This window comes from Panthera pardus, unplaced genomic scaffold (assembly GCF_024362965.1).
Source record: "Panthera pardus isolate Hobbes unplaced genomic scaffold, ASM2436296v1 HiC_scaffold_17, whole genome shotgun sequence".
Taxonomy (NCBI): domain Eukaryota; kingdom Metazoa; phylum Chordata; class Mammalia; order Carnivora; family Felidae; genus Panthera; species Panthera pardus.
Window position 1 is genome coordinate 97367979 of NW_026526732.1, and position 22893 is coordinate 97390871.

Below are 22893 nucleotides of genomic sequence, written 5' to 3' on the forward strand. Positions count from 1 at the left end.
TTGTTCACTTTCTCCCGGGTAAATCCTAAATGAAGATATTCTGATATGGAGAACACGTTCACTAGTGTATATTGTGTTGTTTATGGCCTTTCACTGTGAAATGGTGCTTCTCAATCTGGGAAGAGGCATGGCTTTTCTCGGCAGGTATATTGGGAGTGGGGGTTGTATTCTTTGAGAGGAGTATATTTAAAGTTTAGTTTTATTTTTAGAAAATGTAACAAAAACTCTATGTAGTATTCACCACAGGAAGTAGAACTTCAGATTCTTCTGGTTGATGGCATTGGGCAGAGCTAGCCTCTAATCCTGTAGCCAAAAGAGACTCCCTGGAGGGGTCTGTCTTTGTTGAAAGCAGGAGCGTGGGGCTAAGAGATGTGCTTTAAACCAACATTTCCAGCTCTCCATTTTCTAGAAGCCTTTGAGGGGTCTCACAGGGTTCCAGTTGCCCCAGTTCTTTGGTGATACTAGAAACTTGTATCCAGTTATGTTGGTGCTTTTGTGCCCTCTAAGAGTCCACATTTCTTAAGAAAAGAGCTATTGCATGTTATTCTTCGTATCCACTCATAATGTTTAGTTTATAGTAAATGCACAGTGGGGGTATCGGTAAATGCTTGCTGTCTTACTGTATGTTTTGCTTTGACTTTGCTGCTTTTCATATTATTTAATGTGTGGTTTCAGGTTATTATATATTTCTACATGTGAAATAGAAAACTTAATGTTTTGTAAGATAATTGGACCTGTGTTTTCACATCAAAGAAAGTGTGAATTAAAATCTGAGCAGAAATTTTAGATGAAGAGAAGGACGAAACTTTGCTTTTCTAAAACTGCTCTGTAGAAGGAAAACTTTTTTTTACATTCTTAAAGATGTCTAAACTTCTTTGATCATGCACCTCTATCAAATAATTTTCAGCATACACCCTCATATATGCATGTGTATTTATAAGTTATGTACACGTTACTGTCTTATCACATTATGTGTATTATAATTATAAAATACAAAAACATAACATTTTAAAGTATAAGGTAAAAAATATGAACGGAAGGTCTAACATTTTGTTCCTATATGCCAGTGTACCATTTTGACATCCCACATTTGCAACCAACTGCTTTAAAGACTTGGGCACAGAGATTTGGAGAAGAAAGAAAGACTTTGTTATATGTGTTGCTGTTATTTGCAGAGGCATTTTGACATTTTTCCCACTGTTAATTGTACATAGTCTCATTTTTATTAGCTTAAAACTCCACATATTACACATTATTTTGAGACTTAAAACTTCTATGTGGTATAAGTTTCTAGGAATATGTGAAAATATATTTAAGATAGAGAGGAATTTCTCTAAGATCTGTGTGACCTAAGAAAACTCTATGTGACTCTATGAAAACCAACCACTTAAAAAATTAATATTCTTACAGTAGATTTCATTTTGTCACTTTTTATAAAACAATATTCACTTAGTAAAAGCAAGAATTGACTTCAGTGACAGTACTTGATCACTAAGAAATACGAAAATAGTAACATTCAAGATGTGTTAATTTTATTAAAATAGCTGACTTTGTGTGGGACGTCCCTTAGCAAGGCTAAACAGATTGCCTACGTTACCCTGCTGATGCACAGAATTGCCCATTTGAGAAGCAGTTCACCTGGTAATCAATCACTACCTGCAATTCAGAGTATCTTCTCTTGTGACTTTCAAAGCAGGGCTTGTATTTGAACTTGCTGCTTGTTTTGTCTGCTGATAGAATCTTGGTGCATATTCAGTGCACTCCCCTATGCCCCCCACCCCACTCCGCCTCCACATTCTCAGGGCTTCATTATGTTCTGTGGCAGAAGCATGATTGTCTCTTTAAATTAAATTTAACCTCTCAATTTAGTGAAAATTTGTCAAACTGTTTTCTCATTATATATTAAAACAATCAAAGGGAAATATTGCTTATATAGATCATGTTCCATGGACCAAACACAACGTGTAAAATATTTCACTTTTAGAGAGGGGTTTCAGGTCAAAGTTTTCTGCTAACTGCACATACAATGTATCCAACTAAAGCATTCAGAAGTAATTAAAATATGTTTCAAATTATTGTACAGTGAGTGACAAATTGATGATTATTCCAGAGAGAGATTAATACATTTAAAATCATTGTTCTTTGAACTTTTTTTGGTCTGCAGTACAGAATGTAGGATGTTAAAATATAGAACTTTATATTTGAGTGAAAAATTGGCTAGAATGGGCTGCTTTTTTAGCATCTTAATTGAAAAGAAGGTTAATCTCATCTGAGATAGGTCAAGCTGTTAACATTTATTTTTCCCTTTTGTCTGCTATCAAACTTTTCAAATACATTCTATTTATATTTTAGAAGCATAACCTCAACCCTCTTTATTTTAAGTGAATTTTCATTATCTGTTTTCTGATTATATTTATTTATTTTCTCATGTTTGGATCTGTCAATTTCTGTGCATTTGAGTACTTTGCTTAGGATGTGAAGGATGACAAAAGCTTAGTTGTGTGTGTGTGTGTGTGTGTGTGTGTGTGTGTGTGTGTGAGAGAGAGAGAGAGAGAGAGAGGGGGAGAGAGACGGAGAATGCATATGTGTACATGGGAGAGATAACTTTTTATATGTGAGGGTTAATTCTTGATAAATCTTTTTATAGCTGTGTATTGTTTCTTGAGAATAGCTGTATCTGACTGTCACCCTTTTCCCCCCATATAGTTACCAAGTATGGCTAATTTGAAATGTCAGGTTGAGAACCAATATGTATTCCAAACATCAGCAGTTTAGACCACTTAACATTCTCTGCAACAATTCAAATATTTATGCATCCAAAAATCTCTTTTCAAATGCAGATGGCATATATTTGAACTATTTTTTAAGAAATAATTCTTTTTTTTATATTCCACTGAGATGCTTTCCTTCTTTTTTTAAGTTTTTAGATGGTGCTCTGATTATGTATTTTGAATTTATCATTTAAACTTTTTCCTTTTTCCAATTTTGGTATGGAAGTTTTGTGACTCACCTTAGTGTATTTTTGAAAAGGAATAGGTCAAAGAGAACTTCATGGTTAACATTTCCTGATCTCTTTGGACTAGATGACATTGTTGGGAGATATGATGATCTGTCCAAGTCTGTTAATGAACGAAATGAAAAACTCCAGATAACCTTGACCCGCTCACTGAGTGTGCAGGATGGCCTGGATGAAATGCTGGACTGGATGGGAAGTGTGGAAAGTTCTCTGAAAGAACAAGGTCAAGTGCCCTTAAACTCTGCTGCTCTTCAGGATGTGATCAGTAAAAACATTGTAAGTGACATTTAAAAAGAAAAAAAAAACACTTTTAGATAAAAAAAAAAAAAATGTTTAAAAAGTCCCAAGAAGGGGTAGATTTAAGATCAATTTAAGGATATAGAAAAAGGGGTTTCCTGAATATAACTGGACAGCATTGCTTGCACCAAAACACATGTGTCAGAACAGTTTTTCTGTGAAGAAGTATAGAGAGAGCTTTGTATACTTTTTCATGAGTGTAATTCATTTCAGAGGGCTTACACATACATGAGCCCTATCGTGTGTATCACAGCTTCAGCCAGCTGCACATGAGGTTAATCAGATCAATCTTGTTGTTGTCTAGCCTTTTAAAAATGAGGACCATGGATAATCCCGGGGCTCCATTAGATCCCAGGGGCTGCTGAGTAGCAGCCGCCTCCTGCCTTGCTCAGGCAACTTGCCAGCTGTTCTCCAGTCTCTCTTGAAGAGATTTGGGATTGTGTTCCTCCAGGGACAGATCAGACTTGTCAGTCAGTTTCAACGTTAACTTGCCTCAGTCACAGGTGGTTCAAGCTCATGTTGTTATGAATAGTGATGTTTTTAACACTCTGTGATACTATTTGTAAACATCATTGTGAAACATACGCATTATTTGGTTCATTTCAGATGTTGGAACAGGATATTGCAGGTCGTCAGAGCAGTATAAATGCCATGAATGAAAAAGTGAAGAAATTTATGGAGACCTCAGACCCATCCACTGCATCCTCACTGCAGGCCAAGATGAAAGACTTGTCTGCTCGGTTTTCAGAAGCTAGTCATAAACACAAAGAAAAACTGGCCAAGATGGAGGAGCTCAAAACCAAAGTAGAACTCTTTGAGAACCTCTCAGAAAAGCTCCAAACGTTTTTAGAAACAAAAACTCGGGCTCTTACTGACACAGATGTGCCAGGAAAAGACGTTAGTGAATTGTCTCAATATATGCAGGTGTGTCTTCCTTAATAATCACGAGGTTAATCAAGTATATTAACATTTAAGACCAGCTCATACATGTATTAGCGGAATTATAATTAATGATCATCATTAATGCTGATAGATTGCTGATAGATTAATTGCTGATAGATTGGTAAGGATCTGTGCTTCCCTCCTTTAAAAATCCCAAACCCCATCTTCTCCTTGACATGTTTTGCTCATTGATTAGAAATGAACACCATGTCTCACATACACAGTTTGCACATATTAAAGATCTTAAAAGTACCTTATATGCCAGAACCCACAAAGAGACAGAGTATAAAGAGGACGTTTTTAAATTAAATAAATTTACTATGTTCTCTTTCAAACAGCCTACTTCATGTTTATTTATATTTAGAGTACTGACTACAGGCGGGATCATTCTTCTGTGAAATTCTGAGGAGAGCCATTCTGGCTCCATACATACCTCTTGGTAGATAGAATGCCATCTGAAAATCTAGCAGTATCTTCTATTGTTTAAATATCTAAATCCTTTGTAGGAATCAACTTCTGAATTCTTAGAACATAAGAAAGATCTTGAAGTTTTACACAGTCTTTTGAAGGAGATATCCAGCCATGGCTTGCCAGGTGATAAGGCTCTGGTTTTTGAAAAAACAAATAATTTGTCAAAGAAATTCAAGGAAATGGAGCATACCATCAAACAAAAGTAAGCACCCCTTAAGAAATTGGATTTTAGTCTACTTGACACTTAAAGAATGAATTATTTTTCTTTGCTTATGTCAATACCTGAAATAAAACTTGAGAATAAGCATAGGACTACTTTGTAAGTGCTTTTATATTGATAACATTTTTTTTTTGCGATTAAAATTAAGTGCATTTTTGTTAAAAGATTTAGGAAGGAAATTTGGTACTTTTTCCTAAAAGTAGAGAGTATTACGAAGAAAAATAGTGGTGGTGGTGTTTTACTGAAAATAATCTAAAGTCACTATAGCCTCTGAAGCTTTTGGCGAATAGCACATTTTATTTGCAAAAGCAGAAATAACCTTGAAAGATAGCTCATGGCTCATTGCTTTTTGGGCTCAATTCAGAAGCTATGTGCAATTTTAAAATAATTCTTGATGGCCTTTTTTAAAACGTAAAATAGTTTACCTTTTAAAGAGTTGTAGAAAGAAATGATTCCGTGAATAAATACGAAACGAGAAAATGAACCTAAGTTGAGCTAAAAAGCTGTGCTTTTTAGAAAAAAACCTTGTGGCTAGACTTATACATATTTCTGATCTCATGTTAGTTTGGAATATACATTTGGTTTTGCTAAAGAACCCACAAAGATGGAAAACACTTATCTTTTTCCTATACTTAATTTCTTCAGGATCCTCTACCTAAAACTTTTGAGTGCTATTATCTATACTATTTCCAGAGCTACATTTTCCATCTTGTCACATAATATTTAATTCACATTGCACGGAAGTAATATTCTTTTTCCTAGGTCAACTCTAGGTTTTTTCTTCCTTCAGAATGGTCCAGTTTTAAGACCATGTAGTCATCAGTAATTAGTCCAGCTTCAGTGGACTCTTCTATGTTGCTATTCCACATACATGCACATGCGCACATGCCATCCATAGGTCATCCTCCATGTACCAAATGGGACTGTCCTCACAGCTGTTCCTTGCTGGGCATGTGCCCTCCCTCCAAGGTGCTTAGTGTACAGAAAGATCCTAGAGTTCATTGGGGAGCGTTCTGAGGATCTGTGGGGGAGGTGGTCGTTAACATTCTTGTAACCAGGTCTCACCTCATCTTTGGAGAGTTTGGAGAGAACTGTACTCTCTGAGGCACCTGGTTTATCCATCCACTAGAAGGACTCTAGTGTCGTATAGAAACCACTAGGTGGCAGGATGTTTTCCTCATGTCAGTGATGTGTAAATGTTTCCCTGCCCATTCTGTGCCTGCTGGCATTAAGCACCATATAAAGTGGACAGATCAAAGTTTGCTGAATCTAAATAATGTTAAAACTGTTTATATAGCCTTAGAGTTTATGTAGCATTATAGAGTGCCATTACCATATGGGTTACAGATTTCTTAACTGCTCCTATCTTTTTCTGTGGAGTGTGCCTGAGGAATAAAGTAGTTATTTAGCTGATTTCACTTGGATCTATGACACCTTTCCTCTTTTTATCAAGGGTTAGAGAGTGCATAGAGGAATATTTTTTTCTTAATAGTAAGTTTGATACAAGAATAATTATTTATTAGTAATTATTTCTTTGGAGTATTTTCTGTCGGAGACTTAAATTCTTCAATAATTTTTGTTATCTAGAAAAGAAGCTGTATCTTCTTGTCAAGAACAGATGGATGCTTTCCAAGTCCTTGTTAAGTCATTGAAGTCATGGATAGAAGAAACAACAGAAAGAGTTCCTATTGTGCAGCCTTCTTTCGGTGCGGAGGATTTAGGAAAATCTTTGGAAGAAACTAAGGTGAATCATTATCTAATACTAATTCTTACTTGCCTGTGTGAGTCATGAGAGGTTAAAAGACTATTAGTGGTTTTCTTTTATCTAATATCATATTAAGTTAGATCCTCATTTATGTTCAGTATATTTTGGTGATACTTGGAAGTCATAACATAGCTCTGATCCTTTTGAGGAAGAACACAAACTTTGACTTAATTTGATTTTTGAGAGATATTTTTTAGTGGCTGCCTGTTCTAGTACCCAAGTTTACTTCCCCATCAAATCTCTACTTAGCTTGAATTTTTATACCATTTCTCATAACGTTATGTAAAAGACCCTGCTCTTCAACTCAGCAATTAACTCTAGCTCAGATACATCACTGTAACCAGTATTTGAATCCCTAGTACAAATAGTGTACAAGTCTTGCCAACTGATTCAAATCCTAAAACTTACGACCAGTTACAGCAGTTATCCCAACTCCCAACTTTGTGGAGATGTATGTTTTTAAAAATTCATTGAAATTTTGATGATTAAAACTCACTATTAAATAGAATTCTGAATTCCCATTTTTAAAAAAAATCATTTCTAGTACCTTTCTTCTTGTAATTTGGCCACTACTGAGTATAGTCTTCAGACTGGCAGTTGACAGTTACTTTGGAATCCATGGCAGCTAGAAATAGCCTGACTTCCACTGTGGCTAGGAGCAGAATGCAGGATGGACCATACCTCACTTCTCACTGCTAACAGTGTTAACAGTCACCTGGGCACAGTGTTAACAGTCACGTAGGGATGGTGCCTTTTTTTCTATCCGTGCCCCCATGAATCAGGACCCACAGTCATCATTGCTTTAAGATATGTTAAAGAAATTGAATTATAATGTGTAACTTTGAAACTATTATGAAGACTGGAAAATAATGTGTTTTCATATCTCAAGAAATTACAAGAGAAGTGGAGTTCAAAAACACCAGAGATTCAGAAAGTAAACAACAGTGGGATCTCACTATGTAACCTAATCAGTGCTGTCACTACCCCTGCAAAGGCAATAGCAGCAGTCAAATCAGGTATGTGCTTTACTTACATCCGTGGAGAAACCCCTAAGAATTGGGTCTGACCCTGTTACTTTCACTTACCTTAGTTTTTAAATTGATGCATAAAGTAAACACAAAAGAAAAGTGACAAGAAAGATGGCATGTATATGCATGCACTAAAAGTATGCTCCCCATGTGGAGCAGTATCTGTAATAGTCAAATTTCAGATCCCTCTTCTGTTCATTTTGTTAGAGGCTACAGTTGAAATGTAGCCAGACTGATACGTAAGAATAGGGAGCTTTAGATTGGGGAAGAGGAAAGAGCAGATTCTAATTTGTTTTTTTTTCACCGAAATTAATGGAGATGCTCAAATCCTCTTTGAAATATTTGATAAATGAGTCTGGTCTCCTGGGAAAGGAGAGGTGAAAGAAAGAAGCAGTTCTTTTGTGTAGGGTGAATCTCTCCTTTTTTAAAAAATTAAAGTCCCATCTAGGGGCTTCTGGGTGGCCCATTCGGTTAAGTGACCAACTCTTGGTTTTGGTTTAGGTCATGATCTCAGGGTTCGTGGGTTCAAGCCCCGTGTCTGCTCTGCACTGACGGCGGGGCCTGCTTGGGATTCTCGCTCTCCCTCTCTCTCTCTGCCCCTCCTCTGCTTGTGCTGTCTCGGTTTCTCTCAACAAGATAAATAATAAAATAAAAAAATAAAAAATTCCCATCTCCTTTAACATCTACTTTATTTTGTACAGAAAACAACTATAGCATATCTAAATTGCAGTCATGACTGAGGCACTTAACACAAGGGGAGAGTCATGTATAAGTAATGATTCTACAGTCCATTTAAGTTGTGGATATGCTTTTAAGTTTAAATTTTTTTTAATGTTTATTCATTTTTGAGAGACAGAGACAGAGCATCAGTGGGGAAGGGGCAGAGAGAGGGAGACACAGAATCTGAAGCAGGCTCCAGGCTCTGAGCTGTCAGCACAGAGTCTGACACGGGGCTCAAACTCACCAACTGTGAGATACGACCTGAGCTGAAGTCGGATGCTCAACCGACTGAGCCACCCAGGCGCCCCAATAGTTTAAAACATATTTATGTTGTTAAAATTGGTGTTTTTTTTTTTTAAAAAATACAAGAACAGATGGAGGCAAATCTTGTATCTTTATTCTGAGAATCTCTGAGTATCCTTTGTGGTTTATCTGTCCCTCCCAGCCCCCTAGCTGCCCCTCTTGTGAGACTGATGTTCCCGCTGGGCCTCTCTCAACCATTTATTCCGCTCTATTAACCCCATTTAAGGGCCCACTTATGTTATATATGGTGTGATGACCTCTCCTTTCTCTTCTAATCACATTTCCTGAAATGTCAAGTGTTTTGTTTGGCTTTGTTTTTAGAAAAGGAATTCTATTGTGTTTTTAGTTCTTCAGGTCCACTGTGTATTTGCAATAGGTTAAAAAAAAAAAAAAGTTTTTTCCTACTCTTGATAACTAACAAGCATGGTAGGAATTATTTTTGAGCATCATCAGGATATGTTCACTTTCAACCAAAATGTCAATGTGTGATTTTTTTTAAAGAGACCAAACATAGATTAAGATTTAGATATTTAAATATTATTGTTTTAATCTTGTTCTCATGTGTCTACTGTTTTAGATAGGAAGCCTATGCAAACTCACATGAGAAAGTCTAATTCAGTATTTTAATACTCTGCTTATGAAAAAGGAACCAAGGCTAGATGTTTATATAATTAGAGAGGAGTAATAATTACTACTTACTGAGTAGTTCCTATTTGCTAGGCAGTCAGTCAACTGTCTTGAATACCTACAGTGTTCTTGCATTTAAATTAGGTATTATTATCCCCCACCCGTTCAGTTGGGGTGGTGATTAATTTGTCCAGTCACCCAGCTAGTAATTAGTGGGGCTGGGATTTAAATTCAGGTGACTCATACGCTGAAGCCCAGGCATTTCTAACCACTGTGCTCTTCTCTCTCTGTGTTGACATAATGTGGGTTTTAGTAATAGGGTTTGTGTGTTTGTTTTGCTTTTAACTTTTCATGTCTTTGTACCTCATTCTGTTTCCATTAAACCCATAATAACACTATGTAACTGTACCAGACAATTTTCAAATTTTTAAGTAAGGATTTGTCTGTCAGTCACTTATGCTTCATGCAACACACTTACATAGTGAGCAACTTTTGAGCTTCAAGGACATTATCACTAAAATTTAGCAATAAAGCAACTTTATCGCAAAATTGTTTTATAATTAATACTTAATTGATTGTTAATGTTAATAATTGATTAATGTATTAATCTAAAGTTATTGACACTAGTATTTAAAGTGATCATGTTACCTTACCACTTTAAGAATGAATTTTATAGACAAGAAAGTTTCTTAAAATTTTTGACCTTTATTTGATTTAGAAATTGAATCAGTGGTTTACATTTTCAAATAGTAATAACATTTGTAAATGACTACTGTTTATGGGGTTTGAGTTAATGCAGTCTACTGTTAATGTGTAGAAATACTATTGGAATCTATGACTACTTCAGTGTTAATAATTTTGCAGGTGGAATAATAAATGGTGAAGGAGCAGCCACAGATACTCAAGAAATTTTGGCAAATAAAGGTGAATAGTAACTTTAAGTGCTTTTTTTTTTTTGTTAACGTTTATTTATTTTTGAGACAGAGAGAGACAGAGCATGACGGGGGAGGGTCAGAGAGAGGGAGACACAGAATCCGAAACAGGCTCCAGGCTCTGAGCTGTCAGCACAGAGCCCGACGCGGGGCTCGAACTCACGGACCGTGAGATCATGACCCGAGCCAAAGTCAGACGCTTAACCGACCGAGCCACCCAGGTGCCCCAATAACTTTAAGTGCTTATTGATTACAGTAACTTTGTTTTTGTTTTTGTTTTTGTTTTATTTTTTATTATTTTTTTTAATGTTTATTTATTTTTGAGACAGAGAGAGACAGAGCATGAATGGGGGAGGGTCAGAGAGAGAGGGAGACACAGAATCCGAAACAGGCTCCAGGCTCTGGGCGGTCAGCACAGAGCCCGACGCGGGGCTTGAACTCACAGACCGCGAGATCATGACCTGAGCTGAAGTCGGACGCTCAAGCAACTGAGCCACCCAGGCGCCCCTTGTTTTTGTTTTTGAGAAAAAATCTTTAGAGATGAACAGTAGTTATATCGAAATTTCAACCTTGACTTAAAATAATTATTTATTATCATAGTCATTTGCCATAAGTATCATATTAATATAACATTCCATGCAATTTTGTTCATCTGAAGTTAGTGAAACCTGGTAGTTCAGTTTGGTATTTGGTTATGTTCCTTTTTTCTGGTTAAGTAATTTAAGATATTTTGTCACTTGGAATAACATTCTTTGAGCTATTTCCTTGAGTTTGATTTCTAAGAAATTAATATATAGCATTTTATGGTTTTTGGTATTATGTAATGTACCTAAATTGTTTGTTATTAAATAGCATTATAATTCTAAAAAAATTTTTAGAAATATTAACCCTTTAGTTCTAAAAATTCTATGACTTTATCATGGTAGGCTTAATATAGAGAAAATACAAGGGAATAACATGTAAAGCAAACTTATTTCTAGAGTTCTAACTCTAAACTGTCTTGAAAATGTGTCCATCTGATTTTATTTTATTTTATTTTTTTACTTTTAGGGTTAACATCCATTAAAAAGGATATGACTGACATAAGCCATGGTTATGAAGATCTTGGCCTCTTACTTAAGGACAAAATATCTGAACTGAATAGCAAACTCTCCAAATTGCAAAAGGCTCAGGAAGAATCAAGTGCAATGATGCAGTGGCTACAGAAGATGAATAAAACTGCAACAAAATGGGATCAGGCACCTACACCTACAGATGCGGAAGCTGTGAAGACTCAAGTTGAGCAGAACAAGGTATATTCTGTGGATATATTTATTGAAGACCTAAAAAAGAACAGACTAGCATTCCGATGGGACCCTGGGGACCCCTATTGTGATTTCTAGCTCTATAACCTTCAGCAAATAATTTGCCAGTTTTGTTTCATATGTTTTTCTGTAGAAAGTGATGATAATAGGAATCTGTTTTACACACAGACATTACAAAGATGAGTGAACTGTTTGGGGTAACTTTGCCACCTTTCTTTGTTTTTTTTTTTAAAGATTTTATTTTTAGGAGTGCCTGGGTGGCTCAGTCAGTTAAGTGTCTGACTTTGGCCCAGGTCATGATCTCATGGTTAGTGGGTTCGAGCCCCATGTCAGGCTCTGTGCTGACAGCTCATGGAGCCTGGAGCCTGCTTCAGATTCTGTGTCTCCTTCTTTCTCTGACCCTCCCCCACACACACTCTGTCTCTCTGTCTTTCAAAAAATAAAACGTTAAAGATTTTATTGTTACGTAATCTCTACACCTAACATAGGGCTTAAACCTACAACCTACAATGATCATGAGTCGTATGCTCTACTGACTAAGCCCACCAGATGCCCCAGCTTTGCCACCTTTAAATCATGTTAAGTCTGGGATTTTAACCAGTCAACTATTAGAAAAGATTTATGTAGGTGTATCAGGGATTTGTTCTGTCCAGCATAAAATAGGGTAGCTTATGCTTTCCCTTTCTTCAATAGATGGCATTTCTTTCTGCAACTGTCAAGGCGGGGGAAATGACTTTTTGTGGCAATTATGGCAAAAATGTCTACAAATGTGATTACCTATATCTGAATTCTATAATGTGCTATCCAGAAAAGCATTGACTCACTAGTAGATTCTCAAAACTGGCAGCTTTTATCCAGACTGATTTTCTTCTCAGTTACAATATTGATGCCATCTTCCTTTTTTCCAAAGGGATTTGTTTGAGGATAATAAGAAATTATTCCTAGGTACTAGGGTGTAGAGTAATTTTCTCCACAGAAAGTGGAGTAATTTTCTCCACAGGAGTAGTGTTCCTCTTTGGGATTCCTTTATCAGATAGTTGAAGATTGGTTAAGAAGAGGAAAGGAGAATAATTACTTGCTGAATTCTGGTCCTCACTCATTTCAGCACCTAACAGTAGATATTTTCGTCTGTTGTAATTGTGTTTGTGTCTTTTGATATTGACATACTTTAACACAGTTTTTTTCCTTTTGTTAGTCATTTGAGGCAGAACTGAAGCAAAATGTAAACAAAGTACAGGAGTTGAAAGACAAATTGACAGAGCTGTTGGAGGAGAATCCAGATACTCCTGAGGCCCCCAAATGGAAACAGATGTTGACAGAAATTGGTATGTTATGTTACTTAAACCAGAGTCCACTAATAGAAAGAAGCACAATTATTTTTTAATCACAGTCTTTATCAGAAAAAAAATTATCCAACAGCCTCGGTTTACTTTTGAATTTGCCTTAATGTTTCGTGTTTAAAATGTTGCATATTTAAATATACCATTTCAAGTTTCATTGTACTGAGACTTGGCATATCTTGTATTTTTCTTGCTAAACACCATAACTAAGTTTATTTTTATGAAGAGGGTAGATACTGGGAAATAAAATGCTGTGCACCGAGTAACATGTTTTCATTACTGGTTTTTACTTGATTTTTGGTGTTTCTATTTTTTTATACTTTATTATATTTTAGTTTAAATATTCCTTACGTGTGTGTGTATATGTATTATGTACACACACACACACACACACATATATATATATATATATATATATATATATATATATATATATATATATAACACACACACATACATACATACACACATATATATTCCCTTTGGTCTGAAAAAGACAAACTCCCTTCTCCTTCATGAAGTTCCTTCTGGGACTCGTTTGGCCCCTACTGTGTGTTCTTCTCTTCCCCCATCAAGGTTAAAAAGTAGCTCCCTACAGAAATCTAGTGATTTTCACTCTTTATCTAGAGTTATCCTCCCATCTCTATCCTGTCCCCATAGAAACGGTTTCTCCTAAACAAGGAACTTCCTTCACAAGCTCTATTATCTTATCACCCCATTTCACTATTATAATGATAAGGAAAATGCGCGTAAGACAATGGTACTAATTTTCCCTACTTCATAGTATTGTTTGGAGAATTCAATGAATTAATGTGTGTACGGCTTAGACAAGCTGTACCTGGCACATAATAACTGCTGTGTGTTTACTATGATTATAATAAGAATTCTTTTACTTTCAATTGTTCCATTATGTTTAGCTAAATATTGTCCTTCCATTAGAGTCAGATATGCTATGATAAATTTAGAAACCTGTAAATATGTTTTAGTTTCAAAAGTTATTTTAAGGGATCTTAACGTTCAAAGCTATATTTAATCCAACTATAGACTATTGCATTATAATTAATTTGTCCCTAATTCAGTGGCTATCACCTGGGGTATCAGAGTTACTTAGGACAGTATTATCAAGATATTTGAGAATAGGGGTGAGAGTAAGAAATGCATATTTCAAAAAATCTTCCCGATAGGATTTTGATATTTCTCCCTCCCAATTCATTATTTGAATTGCATTATTTTGTTGTCAGATTATATTTGATTGGAACATGCCATATAGAAAGATGCTATTAGGTGAGGTTTTCGGGACTGGGTTCTATTAAAAACAGCCATTTATTGTACTGTGTTAGATGAAAAAATCTGTCAGGTCAACTAATCATGCCCATCAGTAACTGTTTATTGAGTGACTAATGTGTTCAAATGCTGGTCAATAACTCTTGGCCTCAGAGAGCATACTGTATGAGGGTGGGAACAGCTTGAAAGCCTTCCTGGCAGAGAAATCTAGTAGAATTGTGATGAAGGACAGAGCTGGGGTATACAGAGAGGAGATAGGGCTGTGTTAGGTATGGGGCTTATGTAAGCAGAAGCCTGTTTGGATGATAATGGTAGGATAAACAGGGCTAGGTTAGAGGTTTCATCTCAGACTGCATACCCTCTACTGTTAGTAGATTAGGGTCAGTTTGTGGGAGGCCTCGAATGTGAGGCAGAAGTCCTCCGATTTTATCATATAGGTGGTGAGGAGTTAGTTATTGAAGGATATGAGCACAGAAATGACATATTTAAGTGATTTTTAAGGGAAATTATTTTAGAACCAAATTGGTTGCAGCTGGGATACCCTAATTACAAGGAAACCCGTGGTAAGACTAGTAGTCTAGGACTATAGTTCTCAAAGGTGTGCCCCTGGGAGCAACAGCATCAGTGTCACCTGGGAACTTTCCAGAAATGCAGAATTTCAGCCCCCACTTCAGACCTCCTGAATTGTAAATTTTGGGGATGGGGCTGAGCAACCTGTATCCCTCCAGGTCATTCTAATGCAGCTGGGGTTTGAGAAACACGAGTCTAGGCACACCATGATGAGGACCAAAATGGAGTTAGGACACTAGGAATGTAAAGGATGGGTTTCAGGTTTTATGATCAAGGATATAGGAGTTTGGAGAGTCATGAAAGAACATTCTGAATTATTGTTTCTCAGTGACGTGGAAGAGAGAATAACCTTTCAAAGTAATCTAAAATCGGAAAAATCTGCCAGTTTCGATAGGAATAAAAAGTGATTTTTTTTTATGTTAAGTGTGAGGGGTTGGTGAGATTTCCTAGTGTAACTTTCAGGCAGCTGGTTGTCAGTGGTGATTTAAATAAAATAGAATGAATGGACATGGATATACAAACGTGGGAGTCATTTGCCCAGAATTGATCATTGAAGATTTCCTATTAAAGGAAAGAATTAATGTTCATTGTTCTAGATTGTTCTAGTAGGGCAGTTATTGTTGAATAAACAGACTGTATAGGACCTCTAGAAGAAATGAGGATCTCCGGATCCTGTTTGCTTTAAGGGATATTCCATATTATTCTACATTATCTTCTAGGGTCAGATTCAAATTTATTTTTCATGTACTTCGGTTGATACCCAGCACCAGCATCATAAAATCTGTATCATTAAATGCCATTGACCCTCAGAGTAGGCTTTAATTGACTGTGTAAGAAGAGTTTCAAAGATGGAATGATAGCCACCTATGTATCATTCTGAGTCCTGTCCTGCAGTCTTCATACATGTAGTGATGTTAATGTATGAAAACCAAACACCTCTTTTATTTTTTATCTTTTTCTTTTAGATTCTAAGTGGCAAGAACTCAATCAATTAACAGTTGATAGACAACAAAAACTGGAAGAATCCTCTACTAATCTAACCCAATTCCAGACTGTAGAGGCTCAGTTAAAACAGTGGCTTGTGGAAAAAGAACTGATGGTCAGTGTTCTTGGGCCCTTGTCAATTGACCCAAATATGCTAAACACACAAAGGCAGCAGGTGCAGGTGAGTGTTACATGACTTGACTTAATAAGACAAGTGTTTTCATTATAAATACATTAGCTGTGGACAGTATGTGCTTAAACTGCCTTGAAGTGTATTTGTAATGTTTCAGATGCCCATAAGATAACATCCTGAGGTTAGTGGGGAAACCCCCAGGGAACCAAAGCCAGGAGGCATCAGTCTCCTGAGCCCATGAGTGTGTCAAGTCCCTTGATCATTTGAGTCATATTGTGGTTTGTGCAGACCCTGTTAAAAAGGGCCTTCTTTGAAATATTAATGTGATTGTATAAGTAATTACATTTTTATGAGAAGCTGGTATATGCTTTTTATTGTTTAGAAATTGCTCCTTTGAGGTTTTATTCATTTTGATTGTGGTAGAAGATAATGAAACTTGTAAAACTCATGCAATACAGCCCTGAGGGGTAGAAAGACAGAATAAGAAGAGGAAAAAGAGTAAGCAAAACAGAGGAACCTTGAAACAGAGTGGGTTAGACCAGTCTAATTACAAAGTGGATAAATCCACAAGGAGAAAAAAAATACATGAAATTTAAGTCAGAGAGAAAAAGCTCCATTGTGGTTCCAGTTAGATTTCCTCCTGTATATGTAGTGGTATTAGAGCAGTGCGGCTAATCCTATACTTTTGAAAACACAAATCAGTCTTGGTAGTTTAGAGTCAACATGTCCTAGTTCATATATGTTCTTACCCTAAAGATAGTGAAAACAAAAGATGTAAATAAATACTTGGCAGAAATAATTGCCCCTAGACTTGGTAGTCTCCCTAAGATAGATAAAATATTATACTACAATTTAGGGGGTGCCTGGGTGGCTCAGTTGCTTAAGTGTCTGACTCTTGTTTTTGGCTCAGGTCATGATATCACGTTTTGTAGGATCAAACCTCACATCAGGCTCTGTGCTGATAGCACGGAGCCTGCTAGGTATTTTCTCTCTCTCTCTCTCTCTGCCCCTCCCCGCCCAACCACCCCTCCCCACTGGCTCACACACATGCATGCACACTGTCTCAAAATAAATAAACATTTAAAAACTTAATATAAAAAGGAAATTTTTAGATCATTCATTTTAGAACGAGAGTCAGTGTTGAGCCTGCACATTCTGAGCAACATGATTTATTGGCTAAAATTTTTATATAGAGAGTATAAATGTCAGTAATCTTATATTTAAAAGAGGTTTTATAAATCAATGCACTATGACTTAATGTATTCTAACATTGTTATCACTGAACATTTCCTTTGGTGTAAAACGCTATAGAGCATTTAAAATATCCTACCAAGAGACAACTACAAGTAGGAAAATACAAATTTGGTGTTTGTGTGATATGAACTTGTCCAATAGCAGTGCTTGTCTTTGTATATGAAAATTTGTACATGGGTTTTTGTTCATTTTGCCCAGACTGCTATATTTACTCTCTTTTCCCCTTTGAGGGATATTATTTTAGACAAAATGTTATCTCTGTGAAGCACCACTGCTCTTTGGATTAATTTAAGATAATTACACTGCCCTTGAAATAAAAGCTAGGAAAACAGGAACTAAAAAACAAAAGTAAAAACTAGATAAGTAAAAACTAGACCATTTATGTCTGTTTAGAAACTCAAAGCTCTGTTTTCCATAATTATCCACTAACTTGTATGTTTATTTACCCTTGTTACCTCTTTGCCTTAGATCCTGCTGCAAGAATTTGATACTCGGAAGCCTCAATATGAGCAGCTAACTGCAGCTGGTCAGAGCATTTTGAGCAGACCTGGTGAACACCCCTCTTTCCATGGGATTGTGAAAGAGCAACTGGCAGCTGTGACCCAAAAGTGGGACAGCCTAACAGGACAATTGAGTGACAGATGTGACTGGATCGACCAAGCCATTATTAAGAGCACACAGTATCAAAGCCTGCTGAGAAGTCTTTCTGATAAACTGAGTGACTTGGATAATAAACTCATCACCAGTGCGGCCGTGAGCGCGCACCCTGATGCCATGAACCAGCAGTTGGAAGCAGCCCAAAAAATGAAGCAGGAACTGGAGCAGGAAATGAAACAGATAAACGTGGCCCAGGCCCTCTGTGAGGATTTGTCAGCACTGGTTAAAGAAGAGTACTTGAAAGCAGAACTGAGTAGGCAACTAGAAGGCATCATAAAGTCATTTAAGGATATTGAACAAAAAGCAGGTTCGTCTGTCTTCTTTTAATACATATATTTCCTGGAAATAGAGATCAAGTATTGCCTGCTCTGTGTTTCCAAGCTGTTGCCAGGAAGCTAGGACCCTAAAGAGAGTCTGCCCTCACTGAAATTGTAGATGGGGAAGGGGCCACTCACATGAGCACAGAGAGTCATTCTGTGTTCACGTGCAGATGCAGCATCAGGGAAATTCTGCACGCATAATTGGCAAAAATCCCTTGAACGAAGGCCCGTTGAAATTTCAGATATTTCAACCTGGTTTTTAAAAGATATAAATGTTTGGGGCACCTGGGTGGCTCAGTCACTTCAACATCCGACTTCAGCTCAGATCATGATCTCACAGTTCGTGAGTTCAAGCCCCGCGTTGGGCTCTGTGCTGATAGCTCAGAGCCTGGAGCCTGCTTCGGATTCTGCGTTTCCCCCTCTCTCTGCCCCCTGCCCTGCTCACACTCTGTCTCTGTCTCTCAAAAAGTGAATAAACATTAAAAAAAAATAAAAAATAAATAAAATAAGGTAAAAGACCTAAATGTTTTTGTCTTGTGACAGTTTCACTGCATCAGAAAAACAGATGGATACAGTTATTAAAAAGGCTTTGTATCATTTTCTCATCTACAGTTACTTTGTTTCATTCTGCCGCAGACAGCTTTTCTAAAGAAATGTGTGAAAGAGAAGCATTTGGCACTCTGTTTCTCTCTCACCTACTGTGGCCATAATTCTGTGACAGATGAGCCAGGATGTGTCAGAGGCAGTGGTAGTGAGTTACTGCACGTTAGAATGGCCTGCATTTGGCTGCTATATTTGTTCTGTTTGAAAGTAACACTGAGTGCCTTGCACCTAGTAAATACTCAGTTTATACTTTTTTAATTGATTGGATTTATTTATTGATCATAGCAGCCGTTTCAGATTTACTCCTTTATTTTGACAGGATATTGGTAATGAATATTAGCTAGCGTGTTGGTGATTATTCCTGTTACGACCACTTTTATGTGACAGGCAGTAACTAATTACATGTGCTGTCATTTAATCACCACAATAGCTTCTATTGATTTTGCCAATTTACGTTTGGGGAAATGAGGCTCGGAGGTTTAGTCATCTGTCCAGGGTCTTCCAGCATTTTGAGAGGCTGGAACCCTAACCCCTGTAGTCCCCAGGTGCTCCGTAGTGCCCCTATGACAGGTACAAATCACGGAGGTGGAAAAGTCAGATTTTACAGGAGGTGGATTATTTATCAGAATAACGTGAACTCTGAACAGTTATCACTTCCTCGTACTGGAATGGAGTTGGCTCCAGGATCTAGCCTTGACAGCCTCTGTTCTTCCTGTGGTGCTCCCCTCCTGCTCCTCCTCAGCCTCCATGTCGGACTTGAGCTCACTTGTAGTTCTTACAGTTAGTGCTAACAGGCTTTCCTTTTAGCCAGTTCTGTACATTTATTTGGTGGTCTTTCTCTTGGCTTTTCGCAGACAGAATTACATTTTGATGAAAAATAAACATGTCTGTGATTTCATTTTTAGAGAATCATGTTCAGCACCTTCAGTCAGCCTGTGCGAGCTCTCACCAATTTCAGCAAATGTCTCGAGATTTTCAGGCTTGGCTGGATACAAAGAAAGAAGAGCAAAACAAGTGTCCCCCCATATCAGCCAAACTCGATGTCTTGGAGTCCTTAATTAAAGATCAGAAAGACTTTAGTAAAACTTTGTCTGCTCAGTCTAGTATTTATGAAAAAACCATTGCAGAAGGTGAAAATCTCTTGTTAAAAACACAAGGGTCTGAGAAGGCAGCCTTACAGTTACAACTTAACTCAATTAAAACCAACTGGGATGGATTTAATAAGCAGGTGAAAGAACGGGAAGACAGGGTAAAAGATTCACTGGAAAAAGCCCTCAAGTACAGAGAGCATGTGGAGACTCTCCGGCCATGGATAGACAAATGTCAAAATAACCTGGAGGAAATAAAATTTTGCTTGGATCCTGCTGAAACAGAGAATTCTGTTGCCAAGTTACAGTCTCTGCAGAAGGAAATGAACCAACACTTCGGGATGGTAGAACTGCTAAACAATGCAGCCAATAGCTTGCTCAGTGTCTGTGAGGTAGATAAAGAGGCTGTTACAGATGAGAATAAATCACTGATCCAGAAAGTAGACATGGTCACCGAGCAACTTCACAGTAAGAAGTTCTCTCTGGAGAACATGGCCCAGAAGTTTAAAGAATTTCAAGAAGTTTCCAAAGAAGCTAAGAGGCAGCTTCAGTGTGCAAAGGAGCAGCTAGATGTCTATGATTCCTTAGGACCCCAGGCCTACAGTAACAAATACCTGACTGTGTTGCAGACTCAGCAGAAGACCCTTCAGACCTTGAAACATCAGGTAGATTTGGTCAAAGGGCTTGCACAAGACCTTGTGGTAGAAGCTTCAGACTCAAAGGGAACCTCTGATGTTTTATTACAAGCAGAAACCTTAGCTCAAGAACATAGTGCATTGAGTCAACAGGTTGATGAAAGGTGTTCATTCTTAGAAACCAAGCTTCAGGGCATTGGGCATTTCCAGAATACCATCCGAGAAATGTTTTCTCAGTTTGCAGAGTTCGATGATGAACTAGATAGTATGGCCCCGGTGGGGAGAGATGTAGAAACATTGCAAAAGCAAAAGGAGGATATCAAAGCCTTTCTGAAGAAACTAGAAGCCCTCATAGCAAGCAACGACAATGCTAATAAAACCTGCAAGAGGATGCTGGCCATGGAAGAAACCTCTCCTGATCTTGTTGGAATCAAAAGGGACTTGGAAGCTTTAAGCAAACAATGCAACAAGTTACTGGACCGAGCACAAGCCCGAGAAGAGCAAGTTGAAGGGACGGTTGAGCGTCTTGAAGAATTCTACAGCAAACTGAAGGAATTCTCTACTCTGCTTCAGAAGGCTGAAGAACATGAAGAGTCTCAAGGCCCTGTTGGTATGGAAACAGAGACCATTAACCAACAGCTTAATGTGTTCAAGGTAGGGAATTCTTCATTTTTATGTTTAAAAAATTCTTTAATTTTCACTTTTAAAGAGAATTTTTATTTCATATCTTTATTTTTTATTTTTATTAGAAAAATAAATTTTTCTTATTTTTCGTTATTAAAATAAATTTATAATTGGTATCAGAAGGAGATTGCCTATTTTGTAGAACCTTCTAATATGGCTGTCACGTAGCGAGCGTTTGAGCCTGAAGGAGCATGTTATGGGGGTAACATCCAGGCATGTGGGGACTTGCAAGCTTACTAGGGATTTGGGCCCTCATGGAATAAAACCTGAGATAATATCAAGGGGTCAAAGGGTACTTGAAAAGTTTTAGGCAAGCCTGAAACTAACATTTTAGAGTCTGCGTCTGATGTCATTTACAACTGACATCTGGAGTGAGCAAAGCCATGTTTTGAACTCTGCTGCAGAGGCCAGTGTATAACACAAAAAGCTTGTTCTCTTCATGTTTGTCTCCCAGCATTTTGTTTAGATGGTGAATTATAGTCTGTTCCTGCTCTTTCCCTTTTTATAGTCTTCTTATCCGTCTTAATTTAATTTCTTTTGTAAACTTTTTCTTCCAGAAGTTCATATTTGTAAAAGCAGAGTGGAGTTCCATGTTGTAATCCTGGTTTTATAAAACAAAGATCTTGGGCTCACACTCCAGAGGATTAGGAAAAAAATTATTTTTGATTGGACTGCAAGCTCCTCCGTGCCAAGAAACGTCTGCCACTTGATGGCACTGAGTGATGCTTAATAAATGGAACATTAGATAAAAATGGTGGGCAGCATTTAGTGTCACTGGTTTTGACCTCATTTATGACAGTATGAGTGAGAGTTGCATCTCCACAGTGGACAAAGACAGGTTCAACGCTGCACCGAGGAGGTCCTAAGTATTGGGACTGCATGGGACCTGTATCAGTCTTTGGGGTTGGCGTGGGTCTTGTTCTATTCATGAGGTATGTTTTGCTTTGCAGTAAAGACCAGTATGATGGTAAGTCCCACCACTAGCACATAAAGGATAAAACAAGGCCAAATGAAAATAGAGCTTGCAAAACTATAAATTATTTCCCATGAGAAATGAATATGAATCAGATGGACTGTCATATTCTACGTTGTTATACTTGGCATAGTGTTTCCTTTGCTCATCTTTAATAACGCTATTTAGGTGACTGACTTTTGAAAAATAACTTATTACTATTATGGTCATTTGGTATTTATAAAATGTGTTTAAGGCCTGGTTCCTTCGGGGCTTAAAAATCTGTGATTCTGTATAGATCTTGATTTCTGAAGGTGAAGGAAGTGTTAACCTTAAAAAATAAAACTGGCAGGTACTTTACCATCAAAAGATAGACTTACTTGAGAATAGCAGAGAATTGCGATGGGGGACAAGCATGCCGGGGCAAAACCATAGGCAAGTCTGGAGAACAAAGGAGAGGAACATTGTTTTATGGCGGAAGGCTAGAAGTAGAGAAGGCTGTTGTCAACAAAAAGTCTATTGGAGTAAACTGGGGTTTGAAAGTGTAGCGGCTTCTCACTGGCTGACTTGTTCTGTCTCTCCTTGGCTGGACCGTTGTGGGGATTGGGGTGGAGGGGTAAGTCCTTCCTTCTGCCTGCCCTGCGGTAGAGTAGTATCCACCTGCGAGGTCTGATTCTTCCTGTGGGATTTGCAATTGAGGACTGAGTGGTAGGGCATGAGAGCTCCCCCTGCTGAACTTCCCATTTTAGTGAGGTTTCCCTTAA

The 22893-nt window shown here is 37.5% G+C and overlaps 1 protein-coding gene across 29 annotated transcripts in view; it reads left to right on the forward strand.

Annotated features, from left to right (window-relative positions):
• DST (dystonin) overlaps positions 1-22893 on the forward strand; it is a 491438-nt gene that overhangs the window by 374376 nt on the left and 94169 nt on the right. For 28 of the 29 annotated variants that reach the window (XM_019457466.2, XM_019457473.2, XM_019457470.2 and 25 more), the window contains 11 exons: positions 3084-3292; positions 3920-4237; positions 4762-4928; positions 6534-6690; positions 7601-7727; positions 10254-10313; positions 11372-11613; positions 12821-12950; positions 15785-15984; positions 17659-18154; positions 19676-21147. In XM_019457466.2, coding sequence (XP_019313011.2) covers positions 3084-3292; positions 3920-4237; positions 4762-4928; positions 6534-6690; positions 7601-7727; positions 10254-10313; positions 11372-11613; positions 12821-12950; positions 15785-15984; positions 17659-18154; positions 19676-21147 — 3578 coding nt within the window. The remainder of the gene's footprint in view (positions 1-3083; positions 3293-3919; positions 4238-4761; positions 4929-6533; positions 6691-7600; positions 7728-10253; positions 10314-11371; positions 11614-12820; positions 12951-15784; positions 15985-17658; positions 18155-19675; positions 21148-22893) is intronic. The other variant, XM_053904782.1, reaches the window with a different exon arrangement.